Below are 21733 nucleotides of genomic sequence, written 5' to 3'. Positions count from 1 at the left end.
AGCAACCAAGGCACCTGTCTACTTCTGTTCTTTTAACTCTTTCAACCTATTCCCTGAAATGTTCCACTTTGTTCAATTTTTGTTTGCACCACATTGAAAGTGCTTGATAAATGAAATGTCTTATTTGTTTTTAGTGCATATAACTTGTTTATTAAAAGCTCACTGGCAATAAGATGAGGAACTGGATGATGAAGAGAAAAATGGTGTGGACAATAAAACCAAATCAAAAAATAATTCAAGGATTAAGTTAATTTGTTCCTTGCAAAAGTTGCATTCTTCATTCAGCTATTTAGCTAAAGATTGAGTGATATATGCTGATGCAAACAAATGGTTGGTGGATCTGCAGAGTTCTGCTTGCAATGAGTTGCTGTGCTCCAGTGCTACCTTGATGCATTTGAGTCTTGATAAAATGTCACCATCATCAATAATTTAAAAAATTTCCCAATATTTATCTCCTTACTAATGGAATGTTGTTAACATCCACAGAAGATTTTTGCACAGAAAAATATCCAATAAACTCACATTCTATAAGAGGAAATAATATTTTCCTCCAATATATTTTCAAGCAGCTTTTTAACATTTAAATTTATGATACTGATATATTGCTATACTGCCTGTGGTTGCATTTCATAGCTTTTTCAGAAAAAAAAGACTCTTCAAGCTTTCTCTCCTATATTCTGTATTGAATTCAAGCTCTGAATCCCCATGTTCAGAACTTTTCGAACCTCCAGCAAGAATCTGTTTCTAGTTAGTTTGTGACCACATCCACTCCCCCCCCACCCCCCCAACCCCTCACCTCCAGGATGCAGCAGGGTTCGATTCCTGTGAACCTTTTTGCAACCTGAGCAGTACATAAGTTGGAAATTCAGCTGCAAGCTGTGTTCCCACATGGCAGAAGGTGCCTACAGCAGCCAGCAAATCCATCCCACCGGTTTCCCAAATGATTGTCCATGTATATGGACTGTATATAAGTCAGGCACTCAAACTAGGGAGGACCTGGACCTTCTGTGATTTAAACATCTCTACCAAATTACCGTTGAGCATTTTCTGTTATAATATGAATACCCCCAGTTATTTTCTAAATGTTTATTTTTTAAATTTGTATTCCTTTATCAGTGTAATTTCATACCTGTATAATAGCTGTTTTAATTTCTTTGCCTTTGGAATGCTTCAATTTAGATTTGATTTGTTCTATTGTCTATAAGATTAAAAAGAAAAATGATGTAAGTTTGTATAATGTTGGTCATTAACTTTATGTTAGTTAACCATATTACTGAGCTGTTGTTCACTAACCTCATTATTTCTTCAAATTTATTTATGCATTATTATTGCCTTTTTTATTCACTCTAGGCTTTGAAAGAGGGGAAATAAAGCTGAACAAGTCCACAAGAAGATAGTTCATGAGAGAAATCTGTACCATGCACTAGAACATTAAATACTGAAAAAACTACAATTCTACACTGATATCTTAGAAAAAAGAAGTTGAAGATGGGGCGGAAAAAGATTCAGATTACAAGGATCATGGATGAGCGCAATAGACAGGTAAGAATATAAGTTTTGGAAATGTGTGGAATGAGTTTCAGTGCGCCTCCAGGCTTGTTCATCCAAGTTCATTTCCATGTTGCACAACATCTTGACTAGAAAATGCATTGTTGTACTTTTGGTCAACACCCTGGAACTCTCAAATGAATGGCAAACTCCTAAAGGTTGCTTCAAGACGTACAAAAAAGCTGGATGAACTCAGCAGTTCGGGCAGCATCCGTTGAAAGGAGCAGTCAACGTTTCGGGTTGAGACCCTTCGTCAGGACTAAAGAAGGAGGGGGCAGGGGCCCTATAAAATAGGTGGGGGGAGGGTGGAAAACCAATCAGATGAAAGATCAAGGGGTGGGGGAAGGTAAGCAGGGAGGGGATAGGCAGGAGAGGTGAAGAAGGAATCTAAAGGGAAAGCACTATGGGCAGTAGAAGGCAGAGTCATGAGAGGTGATAGGCAGCTAGAAGAGGAGACAGAGTGAAGGTGAGATGGGGGAAGGGAGAGGGAGGGAATGACCAGAAGTTGGAGAATTTGATGTTCATACCAAGGGGCTGGAGACTACCCAGATGGTAGATGAGATGTTGTTCCTCCAACCAAAGTTTGGCCTCATCATGGCAGTAGAGGAGGCCATGTATGGACATATCCGAATGGGAATGTGAAGGAGAGTTGAAGTGAGTAGCAACCGGGAGATCCTGTCTGTTGTGGCGGACGGAGCGTAGGTGCTCGACGAAGCGGTCCCCCAATCTGCGTCAGGTCTCACCGATGTAGAGGAGGCCGCACCGTGAGCACCGGATGCAATAGATGACCCCAACAGACTCACAAGTGAAGTGTTGCCTCAACTGGAAGGACTGTTTGGGGCCCTGATTGGTGGTAAGAGATGAGGTGTAGGGACAGGTGTAGCACTTAAGCTTGCAGTGATAAGTACCCGGTGGGAGATCTGTGGGGAAGGACGTGTGGGCCAGGCAGTCGCGGAGGGAAAGAACCCTGCGAAAGCAGAGAGGGGTAGAGAGGGAAAGATGTCCTTAGTGGTGGGGTCCTGTTGAAGGCGGTGGAAGTTGTGGAGGACAATATGCTGGATCTGGAGGCTGGTGGGGTGATAGGTGAGGACACGGGGGACACGGTCCCTGTTGTGGTGACAGGAGGATGGGGTGAGGGCTGAAGTGTGGGAAATGTATTCATGAAATCATAACAAAATTTAGTAGCTGAGACTCATGTGCAAGGCTTTGCTTTGTTATAGAAGGCTGCTCTTGGGCACTGTGCATCAACAGCTTATAGTATGAACTTGTGTATACTTTTACACAAAAGCAAGGAACAAGTTCTTAAATACTGTATTCAGAGCCATACTTTCTCTTTGCCAGCATTCTATTATAAAGTTCTATATCTTTGACCTTTATACTTCACAGCTAAACATCTAATACAATCAAACTTGTAGTGTAAACTTATTGGGGACTTTTTTCTCTCTCTCTCTCTCTCTAATGAAACAAAGTACCCAAAATGTGCCAAATTTTACTAAGTTTTAATCATTCCTGATATGCTCACTTTGCACACTGTGCCAAATTTGCACTCCATGGAAATTGATGGGGAATGCTGTCAGGTAGTAGATTGGGCCCCTTATCTTAGAAAGGGTGTGCTGAAACTGGAGAGGATTCAAAGGAGGTTCACAAAAATATTTCCAGGATTGAATGGCTTGTCATATGAAGAGCTCTGGAAGAATTCAGAAGAATGAGGGGTGACCTCATTGAAACCTATTGAATGGTAAAAAAATCTTGATAGAGTGGATGTGGAGAGGATGTTTCCTATGGTAGGAGAGTCTAGGACCAGAGGACACAACCTCAGAATAGAAAAAGATCCTTTTAGGGCAGAGATGAGGACAAATTTTTATAGCCAGAGAGTGGTGAATATATGGAGTTCGATGCCACTGGCAGCTGTGGAGACCGTCTTTATGTATATTTAAGACAGAGGTTGATAGATTCTTGATTGGTCAGGACATGAAGGGATACGGGACGAAGGCAGGGGATTGGGGCTGAGAGGAATAATGGATCCACCAAGATGAAATGGTGGAGCAAACCCAACAGGCCAAATGGCCCAATTCTGCTCCTATATCTTATAGTCTTATCGTCTTATTAAGTATGTCCCTTATTAACTATTCAGATGTCCCTTTTTCTCTGACTTACTGATTAAAATTATGTTCTTTTATTTCTTCCTCACTAGATATCGGGTGCTTCACATGCAATTCTGCTCCCTCAATTGGGAAATTTTACTTAGCCTGGCCATATTAATAATTTTCTGTACTTTTGTGATTGTTGACCTTCCATGGACTTAAGTTTCATTGCTCAGTGTAACTTTATTGCATTATGGCATATTACAGTATATTGCTGTCTGAGATGTGAACATTTGAGTGAAATGCTTTTTAAATCAGTTTGGTAATTCATTTAGGGCATTCTCATGATATTAAACTGGAGTTGAATCAGTTTCAAAAGGATATAAAATTGCAAAGGGAAATTGGTAATTTGTTATGAGGGATTAAATTTAATTCATAAATGTGGGATTCTATTTAGGAGTTCAGAATTCTGAAGCTAGAGTCACATGTGACTTTTGAGATGAAGGTACAATGAAATGTGTACCTTTTTATTTACAGTTGACAGCATCAATTAGAATAACATTCACAATGTTGATGACGTTCAATGTAATTTTGTTCTAATACTAATCAGAAAAAAAATGCCAAACACTATTTATTTGTACTATGACCAGATTTTAAACAACTGTCACAATGAGATAACTTTAAAAACTACAGAAAATGTTCACTATTTTGAGCAAGCAGTGACTTTTGTCTATTGCACTGGCTTTTAAACAGTGAATTTTGTTGACGCTCTTGGAATTTGCCCCCCAGAGAAACTATCTTTATCCCAGTAGTGTTTTATTGGGGGAGGCAGCATGCTTTTTTAAAGAAAAGTACAAGTAAGTTTAGAATATAGGATCATATAGCACAAGAGCAAGACCTTGAGCACAAAATGTTGTGTTGAATGAATTAGGCTAATAATCTCTAATTGCACAAAACCATATCCCTTCATTCTCTGCATATTCACGGGCCTGAGAGCCTAATAATCTAAATGTTCCTGTCGTATCTGCCTCCTCCACCACCACTGCAGGTCTTTACAACACACTTTCTCTTTTTTTAAACAAAAATGGCCCGCACATCTCCTTTGAACCTAACCTCTCACTTTAAATATATGCCCTCTGGTATTTTAACCTTGATACAGGCTGTCTGTTCTTTCAATGCCTCTCAATTTTATAAACTGCCAGCAGATTTCCCTCGGTTTCTGCTGCTTCAGAGGAAACATCCCAAGTTTATTTGACCTCTCCTTATAGCACCTGTCCTCTTCTGCATCCTCCCCACGGCTTTTGTATCCTTCCTACAATGGGGCAACCAGAATTGTACTCAATACTCCAGATGCAGCCTAGCCAAAGTTGTATAAAGCTGCAACATTAAAGTTTGGGTTGCTTTAGGAACGATAACAAGACAAATGTCAGTTTCCTTTTTTTGTGAATTCCTACTGTTCTCTGCCTCAATGATTTTGTTTGGGACACCTCTGCAGCCAAAGGCAACTGCGATGGCATTGCATTTGCTAACCGTGGAGTTCTAAACTCAAACGAAGACCTTAAGCCCGATTGGATATAAATAGCCAGCGTATCCTCAGTAAAGGGAGGTTATACTGCAACTACGCAATCTTCTAAAACTAGTTCACTTTCCCTGGTTATTATCAATGGTGAGTTTTAGCTGCCAGTACCCATTATTTGAGTGGTGGGTCTTCTCTCCCTACCAAGGAGAAGATACTTCCAGCTAACAACATAGTTTAAACATAGTTCAATTATTTTTAGTGATACATACTTAAATCCAAACAACACTCTTAGAACACATTTTTAAAAACTCTCAGAGGATTTCTATTTCAAACTTATCCAAATTACAAGCAATTTCTAAAACAGAAAGGATTTCCCAAGCACAGGCACAATTCCTATAAACTAAAAAGGCAAATCAATGATACAGACAAAAGAATCATCTGCTGCAGAAACTGACGCCAGAGGAATGGATTCCAGTTCATCCCTTGTTTCTTTAATTTACTTGATGTTCCTTATCCCATTTTCTAATGAGCCTAAATGACTCTCTACACTTGCACACTTGTTCTGCTACTTGGTGACTTCAGACATGTATTTCCTCAGCTACCCTGTATACACAAACTATCTAAAAGGAGATGTAGATCCAAGCTATCCACAGTCAATGCTGTAAAGCTAACTACCGTGTGCACATAAACCTCCCAATATTAATGAATCAGAATCAGGTTTATTATCACCGGCATGTGATGTGAAATTTGTTAACTTAGCAGTTTGATGCAATACATAATCTAGCAGAAAAAAAATAATAATAAATGAAATAAAATAATAAATAAAAAAGTAAATCAATTATCTATATTGAATAGATTTAAAAAACATGCAAAAACAGAAATACTGTATATATTTTTTTTTTAAAAGTGAGGTCGTGTCCAAAGATTCAATGTCTGTTTAGGAAATCAGATGTCAGAGGGGAAGAAGCTGTTACTGAATCGCTGAGTGTGTGTCTTCAGGCTTCTGTACCTCCTACCTGATGATAACAGTGAGAAAAGGGCATGCCCTGGGCCTGGGTGCTGGAGGTCCTTAATAATGGACGCTGCCTTTCTGAGGCACTGCTCCCTGAAGATGTCCTGGGTACCTTGTAGGCTAATACCCAAGATGGAGCTGACAAGATTTACAACCTTCTGCAGCTTCCTTTGGTCCTGTGCAGTAGCTCCTCCATCCCAAACAGTGATTCAGCCTGTCAGAATGCTCTCCGTGGTACAACTGTAGAAGTTTTTGAGTGTATTTGTTGACATGCCAAATCTCTTGGAACTCCTAATAAGGTATAACCGCTGTCTTGCCTTCTTTGTAACTACTGTACATCGATATGTTGGGACCAGGTTAGATTCTCAGAGGTCTTGACACCCAGGAACTTGAAACTGCTCACTTTCTCCACTTCTGATCCCTCTATGAGGATTGGTATGTGTTCCTTCATTTTACCCTTCCTGAAGTTCACAATCGGTTCTTCTGTCTTACTGACAAAATAGTTATACTAAAGTGATTGTTTCCTTTTAATCTGCAAGCTTCTTTGAGCAATTTAGTCACCATTGTCTGTTTTGAAACAAGTGAAACTGAATAACCCATTGTCTTTTACTGCACCTCTTTGAGCAGCATTAGATAGGATGCTGTGAACCGTCAAGTCTGAGCTATGAGCAGAACTTATTTGCAAAGCTGTGTTTAGAAAGCCAAGCTTGGCAAAACATGAGACCCCCTTGCCCAGAAAGTGAATATCCATCACACAACTAATCATATTGTCCAGTGTTAGCTCCTAACCCATTTGTACAAAGTCATTAAAATGACCTATTTAACAATATGATCACATTGAACCATATTTAAGCCTTAATTTTTCTTGATTTGACACAACCTTGTCCAAATGAGTGTTCACTCATGCTATGTAAAAGAGATCCCTAGCTAAAATAAATGTTGTCACATGCTGTTCACTTCTTGAAACTACTGTCAGAAACATTCCAACCCTTTCATGCCACTTGTCACTACCTTCAGAGAAATGCAGGGAAACTTTTGAGATTCAACTCTTTTCTGGCCTGATTTCTTCCTCCCTCCATCCTTCCTCATCCTTCACCCCTTCCACATCCTCTCTCTAGACTTGCTTCCCACTCTGGCCAGTGAGAAGAGCAGGTGAGAAACCTGTCAGATGGTTTACACCTGCTACCTATTATGCAGAGTTGTTGTGCTCTTAGTATCATCCAAATGCCCCTTTATCACTGGGAGCAGTTATGTGCTAGAGAATCCCAGAAATTGGGAGGAATGTTGCATTTCTTCAAGGAGGCTTGCCTTGGATCACATCCTTGAATCTTTTCCTCAGTTTATTTGTGGGCTCTTGTCACTAGGATTCTGATATCATCCTATTGCAGTGGAAGAGGGAAGAGACAGAAAAACAATATTTCAACTGCCTTGTGATGCCTTCTGTGGGTAGTCCAGGTCTAAGCGCATATAGAAAGACCAGGATTGCTGCTGTTGTTGCCCGTCAGACAATGCAACATATGCCAGTTCTGAAGATTTGATCTTCATATTGGCCTCACTGTGGAAGCTACAACAGAAATGAGATGGAAATTAGGTTTAAAGATATGACGGACTGATGTAAAGAAATGCAACTGAACTGAGAAGTGGTTACATGTTTAAATATACTCACAAGATATTGGAAGTTGATTTCTTTTAATAAATACTTGTTTCTTCTGAACCCAATAGCTGCTTTAGTAAACGTGGGGGCAGTAAACTTGAGCTTTGATAATTCAGCAGCAGAACTTCAAATTGGAGGTGATATGGAAAGAGGGATATGAGTGTCTCCTTGCTTTTGACAGTCTATCTACATGATAGAATTATGGAGTGCCTAGAAGGAGTAAAAGGATGTGTGGAGAGCATCTAACTTCTGTGTTCTCCGGCAGGTCTATTCGAAAGGTACAAGGAGCAGATAGTACAACTCTGCTTGTTGTTTGTTGACCTAAAGAAAATGTCAACAGCTCCACATACTGATAGCTAGCCAAGTATAACTTTTGCTTGCTAATATGGATGGGAAGGGACTGACAGTCAGCCTGGCATGCTTCTAGTATTTTTCCTCTTTCTAGAGTAAGTAACTCAAGGGGTATTCCTATTGGGAAAGCCATTGACCTAATATCATGGACATTTCTAATAGCAAATCCTAATAGCTGTTCCACACACGCAAAATACCGGAAGAACTTGGAAAGTCAGGCAGCATCTATGGAAATGAATAAATAGTTGCCGTTTTGGGCCGAGACCCTTCTTCAGGAACAAATATAATAAGGAAATGAATAAGGAAAAAAAGGAATCAGAAATAGGTTTGGAAATGGTTGGGGTGCTAAATGAGCAAACACATGATCAATTCGTAAATTGGTCAATACATGGAGAAGAATGATATTAAATTATACTACTTTCTCCTACGAGAGAGAAAAAGTATATTGTCTTTCAGACTAGTATAATTTATCACATTTTTCTTGAAAAATAGATTGTGATGTTGGAACAGATGAGAACCTTTTGGCTGGTTTATTTTTGTATTACAAGAAGAACTGATTTTTAAAAAAAAAGAAATTTGAAAGAACCTACTAAAAAGCTAACACAAAAAATATATCTTTTGGGGGGGGGGGCAGTCACAGATTGACAGTGCTATCATGCCATAACTGGTTGAAAACATGTCTTGACAATAACTGGATAAACTCCGTTTAGGTTGGATCTTAAATTCAAATTTAAAGATTAAGATTATCAGACATGCAATGGTTTCCTGTGACTTCCCACAGCAGCATACTTAAAACTCTTCGTGCATACACACTGGGTTGTGGGTGATTTTCAGAGCAGTCTGGATAAACCATGTGATGTCTGTACAAATACAATTGTATCCATTAGATTTTGTTATTTTTAGCATATTTTGAATTTTTATTTATTGACTGGATGAGTTGATGAACAGAGAGGATGTGTAATTTTCCTGCAGACAATTTCTGGCCATCAGGCTCTGTGGACATGAAGGCAGAACCCGAGTGAGCTTAGTGCTGATCTGTCAAATTAAAAAAAAAATGCTATGAGATTGTAACTTGCACAGCTTTATGTTTATTTTAATCTGCAGTTCTATAATGATGGTAAGAAACTACTTATTACAAAACCTTGATTCCAAAACGTGGATTCCAAATGGAGTTCAATGCCAGGGATTGGATGCATTGTAACATTTGGTTAATCACTGTAAGAAGTGCATATGTAAGTGGGTAGGGATGATGAGAGGAGATGGGGGGTAAATGGAAAATTAAGTCAGATGCTCAGAAATGCATCTTGACCAGAAGTGCCTGTTGAATTTCCAGAGCACGCTATGATTAAACCTAAGCCTAGAAACAGTCATAATTGTGTTTCACTCTGGAGACCGTTTTGACCAACTTGTTTTCTTTTGTTCAAAACTCTTGTTGCTGTTTAAGTAAATGAGCCATGTTCTTACCTTTTAAAAAAATAATCTACATGACCTAATGGAACATTTCAAAGTTTTGATGGAACTGGATAAACATGGTCGAGGGGAAAAAAAGTTTTCTCAAAAACTCAGAGCTTAACCTGATATTTGGACATCAACAATTAAGCAGATTGTGACGAAACATTCTAAGCAAAATTTAATAGGCATATAAATACGGCTGTTAATCAAAAATCTGGTTTAGATTAGATGACTACTGTTTCTGTAGAAAGAGTTAAGAATGGGTATGTTATAGAAAAGATTGGAATCCTTCGTTTATATTAGCAATGGCTTGGAGTAATTACATCTGCCACAGGTTTTCTTCAGCTCGGTTTGTTTTACTTCATTTGTATATTTACTGCTGATATATTTTTCCAATCCCGTTATCTACACGTTTGTAATATGGAATAGGAATACAATTTCAAATCAATTATTTTCATCTATAGGAATTCACTTTGCTTTTGTTTGATGGTACATGAATTCTTATCATTTCAAAAGTCAAACATAACTTCCTGTTTTCTATTTCTTTTTCCCTAATGCAGGTCACATTCACAAAGAGAAAATTTGGATTAATGAAGAAAGCCTATGAACTGAGTGTATTGTGTGACTGTGAAATAGCTTTGATAATATTCAACAGTTCAAACAAATTGTTTCAGTATGCTAGCACTGACATGGACAAAGTTCTACTCAAGTATACGGAGTATAATGAACCCCATGAAAGCAGAACCAATTCAGATATTGTCGAGGTAAGTGCTGTTTAGCTTTATTTCAAGTTGTAAGAAAGGCATTGATATTTTGTTTGCAGTATGTTTACATTTATTTGATGGTAAAAGCAGTTTTGTCAGATATAGGTAACTGATAAAATTTTCAGCCATCTATAAATTTATAGAATTGAAATTCAGATACTCATTGGTCTTTTAGTCAACTGTAGCTCCAATTTCAGCAATAGTTTTGTAAATAAGTTTGCTAATGCTGGGGCTAATACAGGGAAAGTGGATTCTGGTTAATTGGGCAACATCGGGTCTAGTATATTTTGGTCCAATAAGTGGCTGCCCGAATTAGCCAAAGTTTCATGGAAATAGCTTAAAAGGTATTTTTTAAAAAAAGGCAAACAGCTGTTTAATTGAGTAACAAATTATGCATTTAAATGAAATGCAGAACAAATTAAAACATTGCCAATACTACTGGTAGTTGTATGTTATATCCAGTAGTAACAGGAATCCTGTGCAGGAGAGTGTTTTAAGGTTTTTTTAAAAATAGCTCCTGCGCTGGGGCAGTTTCACTCTCTTGACCCTGGAGGTCTGGGTCCAGTGGACAAGTAGACATCACAACAGGGGTCTTCCCTGAATGCTGTGGATGATTTCGATTTCTGTGCCTCGTCATGCCCTTTGCTCTCCATGTAGAGTTGCAGAACTGCATTCCTAGCCTTTGGATGTCACTGTAGATCTCATCTGCCCAGTCTGCTGGAGCTGACTTCGCGTGCTAGGACAGGTATATCCTTCTGTCATAGGAGTACGAGATCTGCTGGCTACCTTCACCTGGTTTAGTCCTCTTGTTGAAGCAATGTACTAGGGTGTGGAAACTGTCATGTGCAAACAGCTACTTGGAGCCACAGGTAAGGGCTGAGTGTCAGATGGGGACCAAAGATAACATTCAAGGTGATTGTCGACACCTTCAAATTCTTTGTAGTTCCTAAATTGAAGAAGTGAAATCATTTCATTTCCACTCCTGTATACACTGTATACACTGTGTATACAGTGTACTGTATACACTTAGTATACAGTAAGTGTATACTACACTTCCTGGTGTAAGTATACTTTCTTTAAACATAAGGAAAGTTATGGCAACCAGTAAACAAAAGCATAAACCATGACTTTGAAATAACTGAAGTGCTGTAATACTTGTAAAGTGTTGAAACCCTCAGGTAGTTTTAAAGAAGTTCTTCCTGAATGAATATAGACCAAACCTATGATGAATAAATTCCTCATCGAAATGTGAAAAATTAAACGCTACAAGCCATTTAAGCCTACTGTACTATGCAGTAAGATTGCAGTTTATGTGACCTGACTCCAGATACCCATCTTCATGCTGTATATCTGCAATAATAGCTTTAGTTAACAATATCAGCCTCTGATTCAAAATTAGCGAGTTATTTATAAAAGAGAGTTTCGTAGAGGAGGCTTTAATATTTTTGATTTAACTATGTCAGTGTAAATTAATATCAGCTCTCCTACCATCTTACCTCAATCGGACCACTTTTTTTTTCTCCCAAATTTTAAAGAATACACCTTACTTGTGTAATCTCTCTTTGGAGTCTGGGTGTCATTTTGATAAAGCTTCACTTCACTCCTTTCTTTGCCAATATCCTTCGTAGGGTCTGGTGCCTAGAGTATGTGAAGTGCTTCATTTGTGCTCAAATCAGGACCCTGTTAAATACTATCTACCAATTTTCTGGTCTGCTATCTCTTGGAACAACAGGTCAGATCCTGTTGCCCTTCTCAATTACGTTCCTGAACCATCCTTCATATCTTGTTTATCTATGTGGACAGGCCCTGCAATCACTTGGATTTTCACTCCTCTTCTTTTCTTGCCATTATAAACTGCAGTGCTCTTTCCAAGATGGATGACCTCCCATTACTCTCCATTCATTCAGTCTGCTTAAAGGAAAAGAACTTCCTTTTGAGCATTGCTTCTGGTGGCTTTTTGTATCTGATAAAGGACTATTGAAATATTGTTGCTGTTTCAATATCAGAGATGCTGCAACAGATTCATGCACACGGTCTCCCTCAAGCATCAGTGTATTAGAGAGCAGCTCGTCTTTCCTTGAAAATAATTTTACTTTACTCTCATCAGAAAGCACCTCAGTTTAACTTCGCAGGCACTGAGGTAAAAGCCTTTTAATTGGGTGATCAAATGACTTTTGCAATTTAATGCTGTTCAGCACTTGGAACAATTCTGCCTTCATGCCATGGGCAAAGTTGTGTGTGCTGCTTGAAGTATATAAATATGGTAAATGGTTGCAGCTCCAACCCAGGTCCTTAGAACTCAATAAATCACATTCAGCTCAAATGAGATGATGTATATTAACCCTTGATTTTGCTGCTTGGGCAATTTCTTTACACTTTAACAATTTGCCTCAAATTTGTTAAGCTTTAACTTTATAGATAAAAGTAAAAGAAATGTATCTTTAGCTGATTGCATTAAATACACAGGGCATGGATTACTGTTTGTATCCATTATAGTTATTGAATACATGGATGATACTCGTGTAAGTCTTGTGTCTTCTGGAAATCTTCATATAAATATCAATAGACATTGCCTTGTTATTAATTTCTTGAGGCATCTCTTCAAAGAGTTATAATTTGCCAACTATGACCCTGTCTTTCATCAATCTACACAAACTCTCAGTCTCTTACTCCTACAGCCCATTCTGCTACAGACATTTAGGGCAGTAATGAAGGTCTTCCATCTCAGTCTGTCCATATCGTTGCACACAGATAAAGAACCGTTCTCCATGACAGTTTCTGTAACAATTTTTTTGATCAGTCAACGTTGTTGGCCCTGGGTTGAACCCCCCCCCCCCCACCAAAAAAACCTGGAGGACCGGTGGATCAGCCTTACTCTAGCCTGTACCCTTTGACCCGTTTTCATGAGTGATCCTATCAGGAGCCAAAGCCCAAGGCAACGTAGCTCTCTGGATCATTGAGGCTTGCAAGCCTCCAAACCCCTAACAACAAGGTTGTGGTCCTTGTGGCGGAAGCTTTCACTGGTCTGTTGAAAAACGTCGTGATGTTCAATCACTCACTGATGCAAACTTCACTAATTCCTGACGATAGATGCTTGCTTCTCCTGGTTTCCAATGAGCAGCTGCTTTTGCAGAACAACAGATCAGGATTCAATCCTGACCTTGAGTGCAGTCTGGAGCTTACACGTTTCTTCCTGAGACTGCATGGGTTTCCTCAAGACTTCCAGCTTCCCCCCACATCCTAAAGACATGCATTGTAGGATTAATTGGTTACTGTAAATTTCTCTAAATTTGTAGGTGAGCAATCGAAACTTGAGGGTTGGTGGGGAAGGGTTTGGTTGGGTTTGGAGGAGAGGTTGATTATATTGTGGGGAGAGTTGATCAATACAGACTAGATGGGCTGAAGGGCCTGATTTCTCTATGATTCGATAATATAAAAGTGAGATTATTTACATTTTTATGTATCATTTGTCTGTGTCTTTTCTCCTTTGAACATCATCGTGAAAGAGGTTCAACAACTCTGCAAAATGCTTTGAAAGCTGTTTTTCTTTCTCATTGTTGACATTCTAAGTTTGATTGTATCAATTTGCACCTCTGCAAGGAAAATTCAACAGTGACCTGTGTTATTGCGTCAAAGATAATTACAGGAATGACCTGTATGAAGAAATGCTTCTGCTTTAAAATTCTAGGAGGAGTGTATGACATTTTACCTATCATGTTACAATGCATACAAAGAAAAAAAATAGTGCTTTTGCAATGTGAACCGTATCATTGAGTTATCTGTTTAGAAACAGACCTTGAAGGCTGAAAAATAACTTCACAGTGATGCAACTTACGTTTTTAAAATCAGGCCACCAGATCTGGTTTGCTTGCATCAGTGTTATCTGCTGCCACCAGTTTCTAAAAATACATGGAAAACAAACTGAGGACACTAGTTCAGTCATAAGCATCCACCAAAATGATTGGAAATGATGCACAGAAGGTTTATTCCTCAGTAGTCATTATTCTCATCCCCCTAGTTATTTAGCCAAATCAAAATAAATGCTTAGAATAGAACATTGCAATTAAAAGAACAGTATGTCTTATTTTTCAATTAACTGGACTGTAATTCCATTGCATCCTCTTCCGTTCAGAGGACATTGGTTTTTATTGTTTTTGAATGTTTGTGTTTTTCTCTATTTTAAGTGTGTTATTGCTTTTCTCCATTTTAAGTGTGTTTTTGCCAGTTGTCAGTGTAGAATGGTCTTTCATTTGGAGATGGAAACCATTTAGCCCAGTTCCAGTTTCATACCATCTAGTTCAGAAATAAGAGATGACTAACTATGACTAGCTGTAACAAATTCCTCGTATTTATTTTTCAATAATGTCCCCTGTTGTATTCTAGTCAGCATTTGGGTACTAGCTCCAAACATTAATAGATTAAAGTGCAAACATAAAATGAGTTTTCTTTCCTTTCCCATCATAAATTGTACAACTTATTGAACCCAACTTTATACACTTTTAAAAGTATTTCAAATGAATTTGTATGCCATCAATGTTAGCTTTCCATCTCTATAGCTATATCAGTAACAAATACATTCTAATAACAATATTGGTACCATCAGGTGCTTTTTAAATGTGTGAAAAAGATAAGACACTGGAATTTTCCAGTCTTTGCACTTTTTTTATGCCGGTGACTTAAAGAAAACATTTGGTGTACTTGAGAAGCTGTTCTACCTCAATCAAATTAGCCATAAAATCTAACTAGGTTGTAATATCTGCTTAGCAGTTGAAACATTTCACATTTGAACATTGATGACTGAATGCAGTTATTCTGAAAATTTCCTTAGTCAAAAAATTATTGAGTCTGAAATGGTGACCATCAATTTTTTTTCATTTGTTTTCACTCATTGCTTTATTAGTTTTAATTATTTTGTCGAACATTCAAGATTCCCTGTTCTTAATGATTCTTCACACAAAATTCTTATGTGAAAGAAAAAGAAAATTCATAATTTTGAGATTTCTGCAGACCAGCTCTTGAATATATTCTTAAAAGATGTTTCTCTTGTTAAAGTCAAAATAAATCTACAGGTGCTTTAAATTTGAGATCAAAGCAGAAAATGCTGGAAACATGCAATAATCAGTCATGAATTGAGAAACAGAGCTAATGTTTCAGGTTGAAGACCTTTCATTAAAAATGAGCAAGAAAGAAAATAAGTTGTTTTTAAATTGCAGGAGGGTAGGAGATGGATAGATAAGACATAGGGAACACCTCTGATCACATGAAGCCAGGGTTACTCTGGTAATGATGGCTTGATGATATTAATCTTTTAGATTATTAAGGGAAGTGGCGGGGGTGGGGGTGAACATAGAGAACTGTGGAAACCATGAAATGCAGGTCAAAATTCAGCAGAAAAGGCATTATGCTTCTCTTGTATGGCTCTGTTGTAAGTGATGGTGTAAAACTTTGAAAAGGTCTCCTTATAAACCAGTGAAGAGAAATGGCAGTAACAACTAGAGGAGAATCACATAGCAGTGTGCATTGAACCTATGCAGAACTCTGCATTCTTTGTGGGCACCGGTTCAACTTCCACATATTAGCTGATTGCAGCCCACTTTCATCTCCTGGACTTTTCCTGATTTGTTCTCTGTGATAATGAGCCTAAATATCCTGCAAAAGAACTTGGGGAAAATTCAAGGCCATTATTTTCAGTTCTTTTTGGTCTGTGGTACCTTGTCACACAAGCCATCTCCTTGGCTAATTGTTCAGGCCTGGCCAATTTCTAGAACTTCAGCAATCTGTTTGAGTCTTTAAACTTCTTATCCAATATATTGCCATAGCTGTTTATTTTCACTCAACTTCATTGCTACAACTACCGGAAAATTATTATTAATATCTTAGTTGCTTCCTGAACATTTCATTTGGAACTTCTTGATCTCTAGCTTTTGTAATTTCCATATTAACTGGAATTATTTAAGCAAATTTAGCTAGTCCTGACACTTCTCACCTTCACCTCAGTAGAGTTAATGACTACTTATTTTTCAATGCATTGATATACCGTTCTTTGCTTTATTCTCACTTTCTTTTTAAATATTTAACTTGGTATCGTCTCCCCCACTGATTTCATCTGTTCTGGGACTACCATGTGGAGTTTTTTTTCCTCATAGTTTTAAACCTTGTTGCTAATCAAATCTTCACATGAATTCAGGATCTATTCTTTGTTTTCTTTGTTAATTAGCAGTTGTAATATAAATACAAGTCAATGTCTCAGAATTGCAGAGAAATTTGCAAACATTCCGTTAGTGCTCCAGTAGCACCCAAAACCCAGGCAGGCAGGCAGCTCTATTACTGACGGTGGTTAAGTGAGGTGCTTCCAGGGTACCAAATACACAGTGCTTATTCTACAATGTATTCTGGAATCGCCGATCAAATAGCCTATTCCTGCTTCCAGTTCTCATGTTTGTTATCACAAGCATGAGAAAATCTGCAGATGCTGAAAATCCAAAGTAAGTGCACACAAGATGCTGGAGGAACTCAGCAGTTCAGGCAGCATCAGTGAGGAAGAGAAAACGGTTGACATTTGGGTGAGTCCCTTCGTCAGGACTCCTTGCGAATTAATTACATTCCAGCTTCCAAGAAACTCAAGAAACAGGTTTTCTTAGCAACGTACCTGTTGACACTTCCTTTGTTCTGCCTCAAAGATGAGACTCACATAATATACTTTAAAAAAAACAATGTCGGAAATGCTGAACAGGGGAGGTAACATCTGTAGAAAGACAGACTGACTTAATATTTTGGGTCAAAGACCCTTCATTTCAGATTTCCAGTATCTAATTTTTATTTTGACTTTTTGAGGCCAAAAAAACTAGCTGGTACTGGTTTTCAACACACCTTCTGCAATTTGTTCTAATATTTCTGGCTGTTTTGACTTAACAGATATAAATCAGACCTGTTCTGATCAAAACTTTTAATCATAATTTTGTTCAGTATCCCTGTTGAGTTGTGGAATATAACATCGCATGATCACTGGTTTGCTTCACAATTGATCTTGGGCAAAATACTTCTTAACATCCCTGTGAAATCCAGATATTTATTCCGATCTTCCATTGAAAAGCGGAAAGATCCACCAAGTGGACTGAAGCAGTACCTTCCACTCCAGGTATGAATTGTCTCCAGATACACCTTCACTCTCGTAGTGGATTATTCATGGAGTCTAAAGGGCGGACACCAGCCATCTCAGATTTTCCAACTTCTCAACTGAGATAATGGAAACTGAAATTTTTCCAAGTTTGATCATTTGGTATTTAGAGGCCCTGAACAGTATGGGTCTCACTAATGAACTGGGAGATAGTTATGTGTCAAAAGATTACAGTGGTTTTAAAAAATGATAATGGTAGGTCATCACAGGCCAGAATTCTGATGTGTTCTGATTGGCCAATGGTAGCGTAATGTTTAATTTAGGACATCAGATATTAGAGTTTAATCTCAGTATCCTCTGTAAGGAGTCTCTGTATTATCTCCCCCCCCCCCCCCCCCTTCTTCCCAGTCAAATGCATGGGTTATCTTCGGATCGTCTAGTTTCCTCCTACGGTCCAAATTAATGGTCATTGTAAATTGTTCAGTGATTAGGTTAGGGTAAAATTGTGGCAGGGCTTGAAGGAAAGTAAGGGCCTACTCAGTGCTGTTTCTCTAAATAAAATATAATTAATTATCTAGCGGCAGTCCACTTGTGTTCCTTTCATTGTAATGAGCCTATCAGAGGCCACGCTGATATATGGTAAAATGATTTGTCAAGTACATTTTTAGGAAAGACCCAAATTCAAGAAATTCCTCCTTTAATTGTACAAAGAAACTAGCAAAATGATCTTATAATTATTTTTCAACATTGGTAATATTCTGGAAACTGGTTTGTTTTAACTGTGAAATAAGATAGGACATGTTAATAAGCGATCCAAAACTTGCTGTAGGTGCATTACCATTACTGACATTGCCCGACTAAAATTCACTTGATAATACTCAGTATTTAGGTTGCTTTATTTTGCTGGAATCTATCACCTGAGCACTTGGACACTAACAGGGAGAATTTGCTTGGATTTATGAAGAGCACAACATTTGTGACTCATCCAATTGAGAAAAATAAATTGAATATTTTTGTAATACAAGAGATATTAGGGACAAGAGGAGTTCATGAATACACATGATTAAAAGCTTGTGACACCCACAAGAGCAGCAAAGCCTAATTAATGTAGGCCTCTAGCTGAAGGCAATTAGAATTGGAAGTGAAGTTGTGATCCTTTAGTTTAGGGGTCCCTAACCTGGGGTCTATGGACCCCTTGTCCGTGGTATTTAAAAAAAAGTTGTGCTCCAGTTGAACAAATACCTGTATTAAAAATCTGGTATACTATTTTGGGGCATAAAGTCTCAACAGAGGAATAGTATGTGGTAGTCTTAGGAGTGGTATAGTTTAGACTTACCAGAATATCAGCTGAAATTCAAGTTTCAACTAAAATTTTAAAATAAACAGCAGCGCTTCTACTTCCTTTAGAAGTTTGCAAAGGTTTGGCATAACATTGAAAGCTTTGATAAACCTCTGTCGATGTGTTGTGGAGCGTATATTGACTAGCTACATCACACCCTGGTATGGAAACACCGATGCCCTTGAATGGAAAGTCCTACAAAAAGGAATGGATACAGTCCAGTCCATCATCCATAAAATCCTGCCAACCATAAAGCACATCCACATGGTGTGTTGTTGCAGGAAAGCTGTGATCAGGAAGGACCCTTACCACCCAGGTTATGCTCTCTTGTTGCTGCTACCAGGAAAATAGTGCAGAAGCCTCAGTGTGTTTAAGAACAGTCATTAATCCCCAACCATAAGGCAACTGAACCAAAGGGGATAACTTCACTCCACTTCATTTGCCGCATCATTGACACGTTTCCACAGCCTACAGACTCTCTTTCAAGGACTCTTCAATGCGTGTTCTAGATATTTATTGCTTATTTAATTATTATTATTTTCCTTGTATTTGCACAGATTGTTGTCTTTTGCACACTGGTTGTCCGCCCTTTCAGTTGGGGTTTCATTGATTCTATATGGCTGTTGGATTTATTGAGTATGCCCACAAGAAAATGAATCTGAGTTGCATATGGTTATATACATGTACTTTGATAATAAATTTGAACTTTAGTGTGAATCTTAAATCTTCAAGTCTAAAAGTCTAAGGATTGGTTTGTTTAAAGTGATGAAGAGAATGATAGGACATTTAGGGTGACACTTTCTCCTCTGGATGAATCCAGAACAAGCTTTGGTCATTTAGGAGCAAAAATTGAAAACACTTTGATTACATAAATGTAGTTGAAATCTCAAACTTGTGGTTCCAAAATCCATAGATTTTAGGTCAAGTAATTTGGAATTAAATTGATGGATATTTAGTAAGGTTATTAGAGATTTCAGTCAAAGGATGGTATTGAAGCATAGAACAGTGATATAAATAGGTTATCAGGTTTAAGGAACTATAGGCCGTTCCTGATACGTAGTAGCTACATTAGTTTTTGTGGAGGTTAGAAAAATAAGATGAAGAACTAGAATTTTTTTTCTTGATTGGAATCGGAGCAGGCAAAATGAGTGAGAAGGCATTTTGTTAAAATTTGCTTTTTATTTATAAATACAATGAAATGATTTTCTACTTTTAAATTAAGTTCATATTGCAACCATGTACATTATCTAACTCATCATAAGCAAGTTAAAGAACATTGAATTGATTGTCCAGAGGTTGGAGAAAGCAAAGATGTATGTTAAGAGAAGGCAATGCCTGTTAGTATTGTTAATTCAGATGAAGACCTTCCCTGTTTTTCTCCGTATTCCTTGGTTTCCCTGGGCCATAGAGCAGGTGTGACTTTTTGAAAGGGTGAGAAAACAATGTACTCCTAGGCATCAGTCTTTCAGCTGGTATCCACATTGTTTGGATAATTGTTCTCTTGTTGATCTTTATCTCCTGTGAGGAAGCACCTGACCTCTGCTTTGTATTTTCCATATAACACCATGAGAAATCAGTAAATCATCAAACCGGGGGATCTTGAATGTGAAAGCCACATCCTGCCACACTGTGGTATTGTCTGTAGGTGTTACACGAGGCTGCGTCATTTACTCCACAAATTATATACATTTTTAATTATATTTAATGTGTATTATATCCACATGCCTCCAAGGAGTAGTTTAATTTTTGTTCAAACAGTTGTACCACCTGCTCCAACCCAGCTGTTTCCAGCTGTCTCTGCATCAGCTGGAGATGTGATAATGAGGCTAAGGCATCTGTCCCAATGGCAAATGGAAATGCAAGACAGACTTTGAATGGTTGAGATTGTACAGCTGCAACATGATCTGCACATATTTAAAATGGCAGCTCAGAGCAGGGAAACTTGAACATTTTCTCTTTCACTGCTTAGTTGATAATATTTTTAGATTCTTCTACCACATTTAGTGAAGGACCTGTCTTTCCTCACATGATTGCCCTTATTGCATAGTTGCTTGGTAGCTGTGCTGCCAAAACGAGTTGCAGAACAAAGACTAGATGCTTCATTGCAGATGGGAAGAGCAAAGGCAGGGTTTTCAGTCAGTTCATGCATGACTTGCCTGCTAAACCAGGCTATTGTAAATGGCACTTAAAATCCTAATCAGTCAGGTTTACTGTCACTGGCATAAGTTGTGAAATTTCTTTTGTGGCAGCAGTATATTGCAATGCATAATAAGAAACCTATAAATATGATAAAGTAGATATTAAAAAAATAAGTACAGTAGTGTAATTCATGAGTTCATTGTCCATCCAGAAATGATGGTGACAGGGAACAAGCTGTTCCTGAAGTATTGAGTTTGTATCTTTTAGCTCCTCTACTTCCTCCTTGATGGTAGTAATGAGAAGAGGGCATGTCCTGGGTTTTGGGGGTCCTTAATGATGGATGCCGCTTTTTTGGGCTCATCTGCAGCTTTTTCCATTGCTGTGCAATGGCCCCTCCTTAACAGATATTGATGCCTGCATTTAGAATGCTATCCATAGTACATCTGTAGAAGTATGTGAGAGCCTTTGGTGTACGTAGTACTTACAAAAGATGAAATCTTTCAAAGAATTATGATGTACTGTTTCCTGAATAATGAATATATTTAGTTGAAAGTATGTAAAGTATGTACATAAACTGGAAAAATAGATATTACAATGTCATTTGTTAAAGAGTAGCTACAATGAATCAAACACTTATTTTTAATCAGATTTTTATGAGAGTCTGCATGTAAACTGTCTTGACAAACAGTGTTTTCCATGATAGCGGAGCAATGATGAAATATTATTCTGGGACTTATCTCCTTCCGTTCTCCTG

At 38.1% G+C, this 21733-nt stretch overlaps 1 protein-coding gene across 14 annotated transcripts in view; it reads left to right on the top strand.

The window, feature by feature from the left end:
* The window catches only part of mef2aa (myocyte enhancer factor 2aa), a 194294-nt gene that overhangs the window by 74678 nt on the left and 97883 nt on the right, over positions 1-21733 (top strand). For all 14 annotated transcript variants that reach the window (XM_073033075.1, XM_073033069.1, XM_073033071.1 and 11 more), the window contains 2 exons: positions 1351-1542; positions 10181-10384. In XM_073033075.1, the coding sequence (XP_072889176.1) occupies positions 1489-1542; positions 10181-10384 (258 nt within the window). In that variant the 5' untranslated portion in view covers positions 1351-1488. The remainder of the gene's footprint in view (positions 1-1350; positions 1543-10180; positions 10385-21733) is intronic.

The sequence above is a fragment of the Hemitrygon akajei genome, chromosome 30 (assembly GCF_048418815.1).
Source record: "Hemitrygon akajei chromosome 30, sHemAka1.3, whole genome shotgun sequence".
NCBI lineage: Eukaryota > Metazoa > Chordata > Chondrichthyes > Myliobatiformes > Dasyatidae > Hemitrygon > Hemitrygon akajei.
Note: the sequence above shows the minus strand (reverse complement) of the source record. Positions and strands in the feature narration are given on the sequence as shown.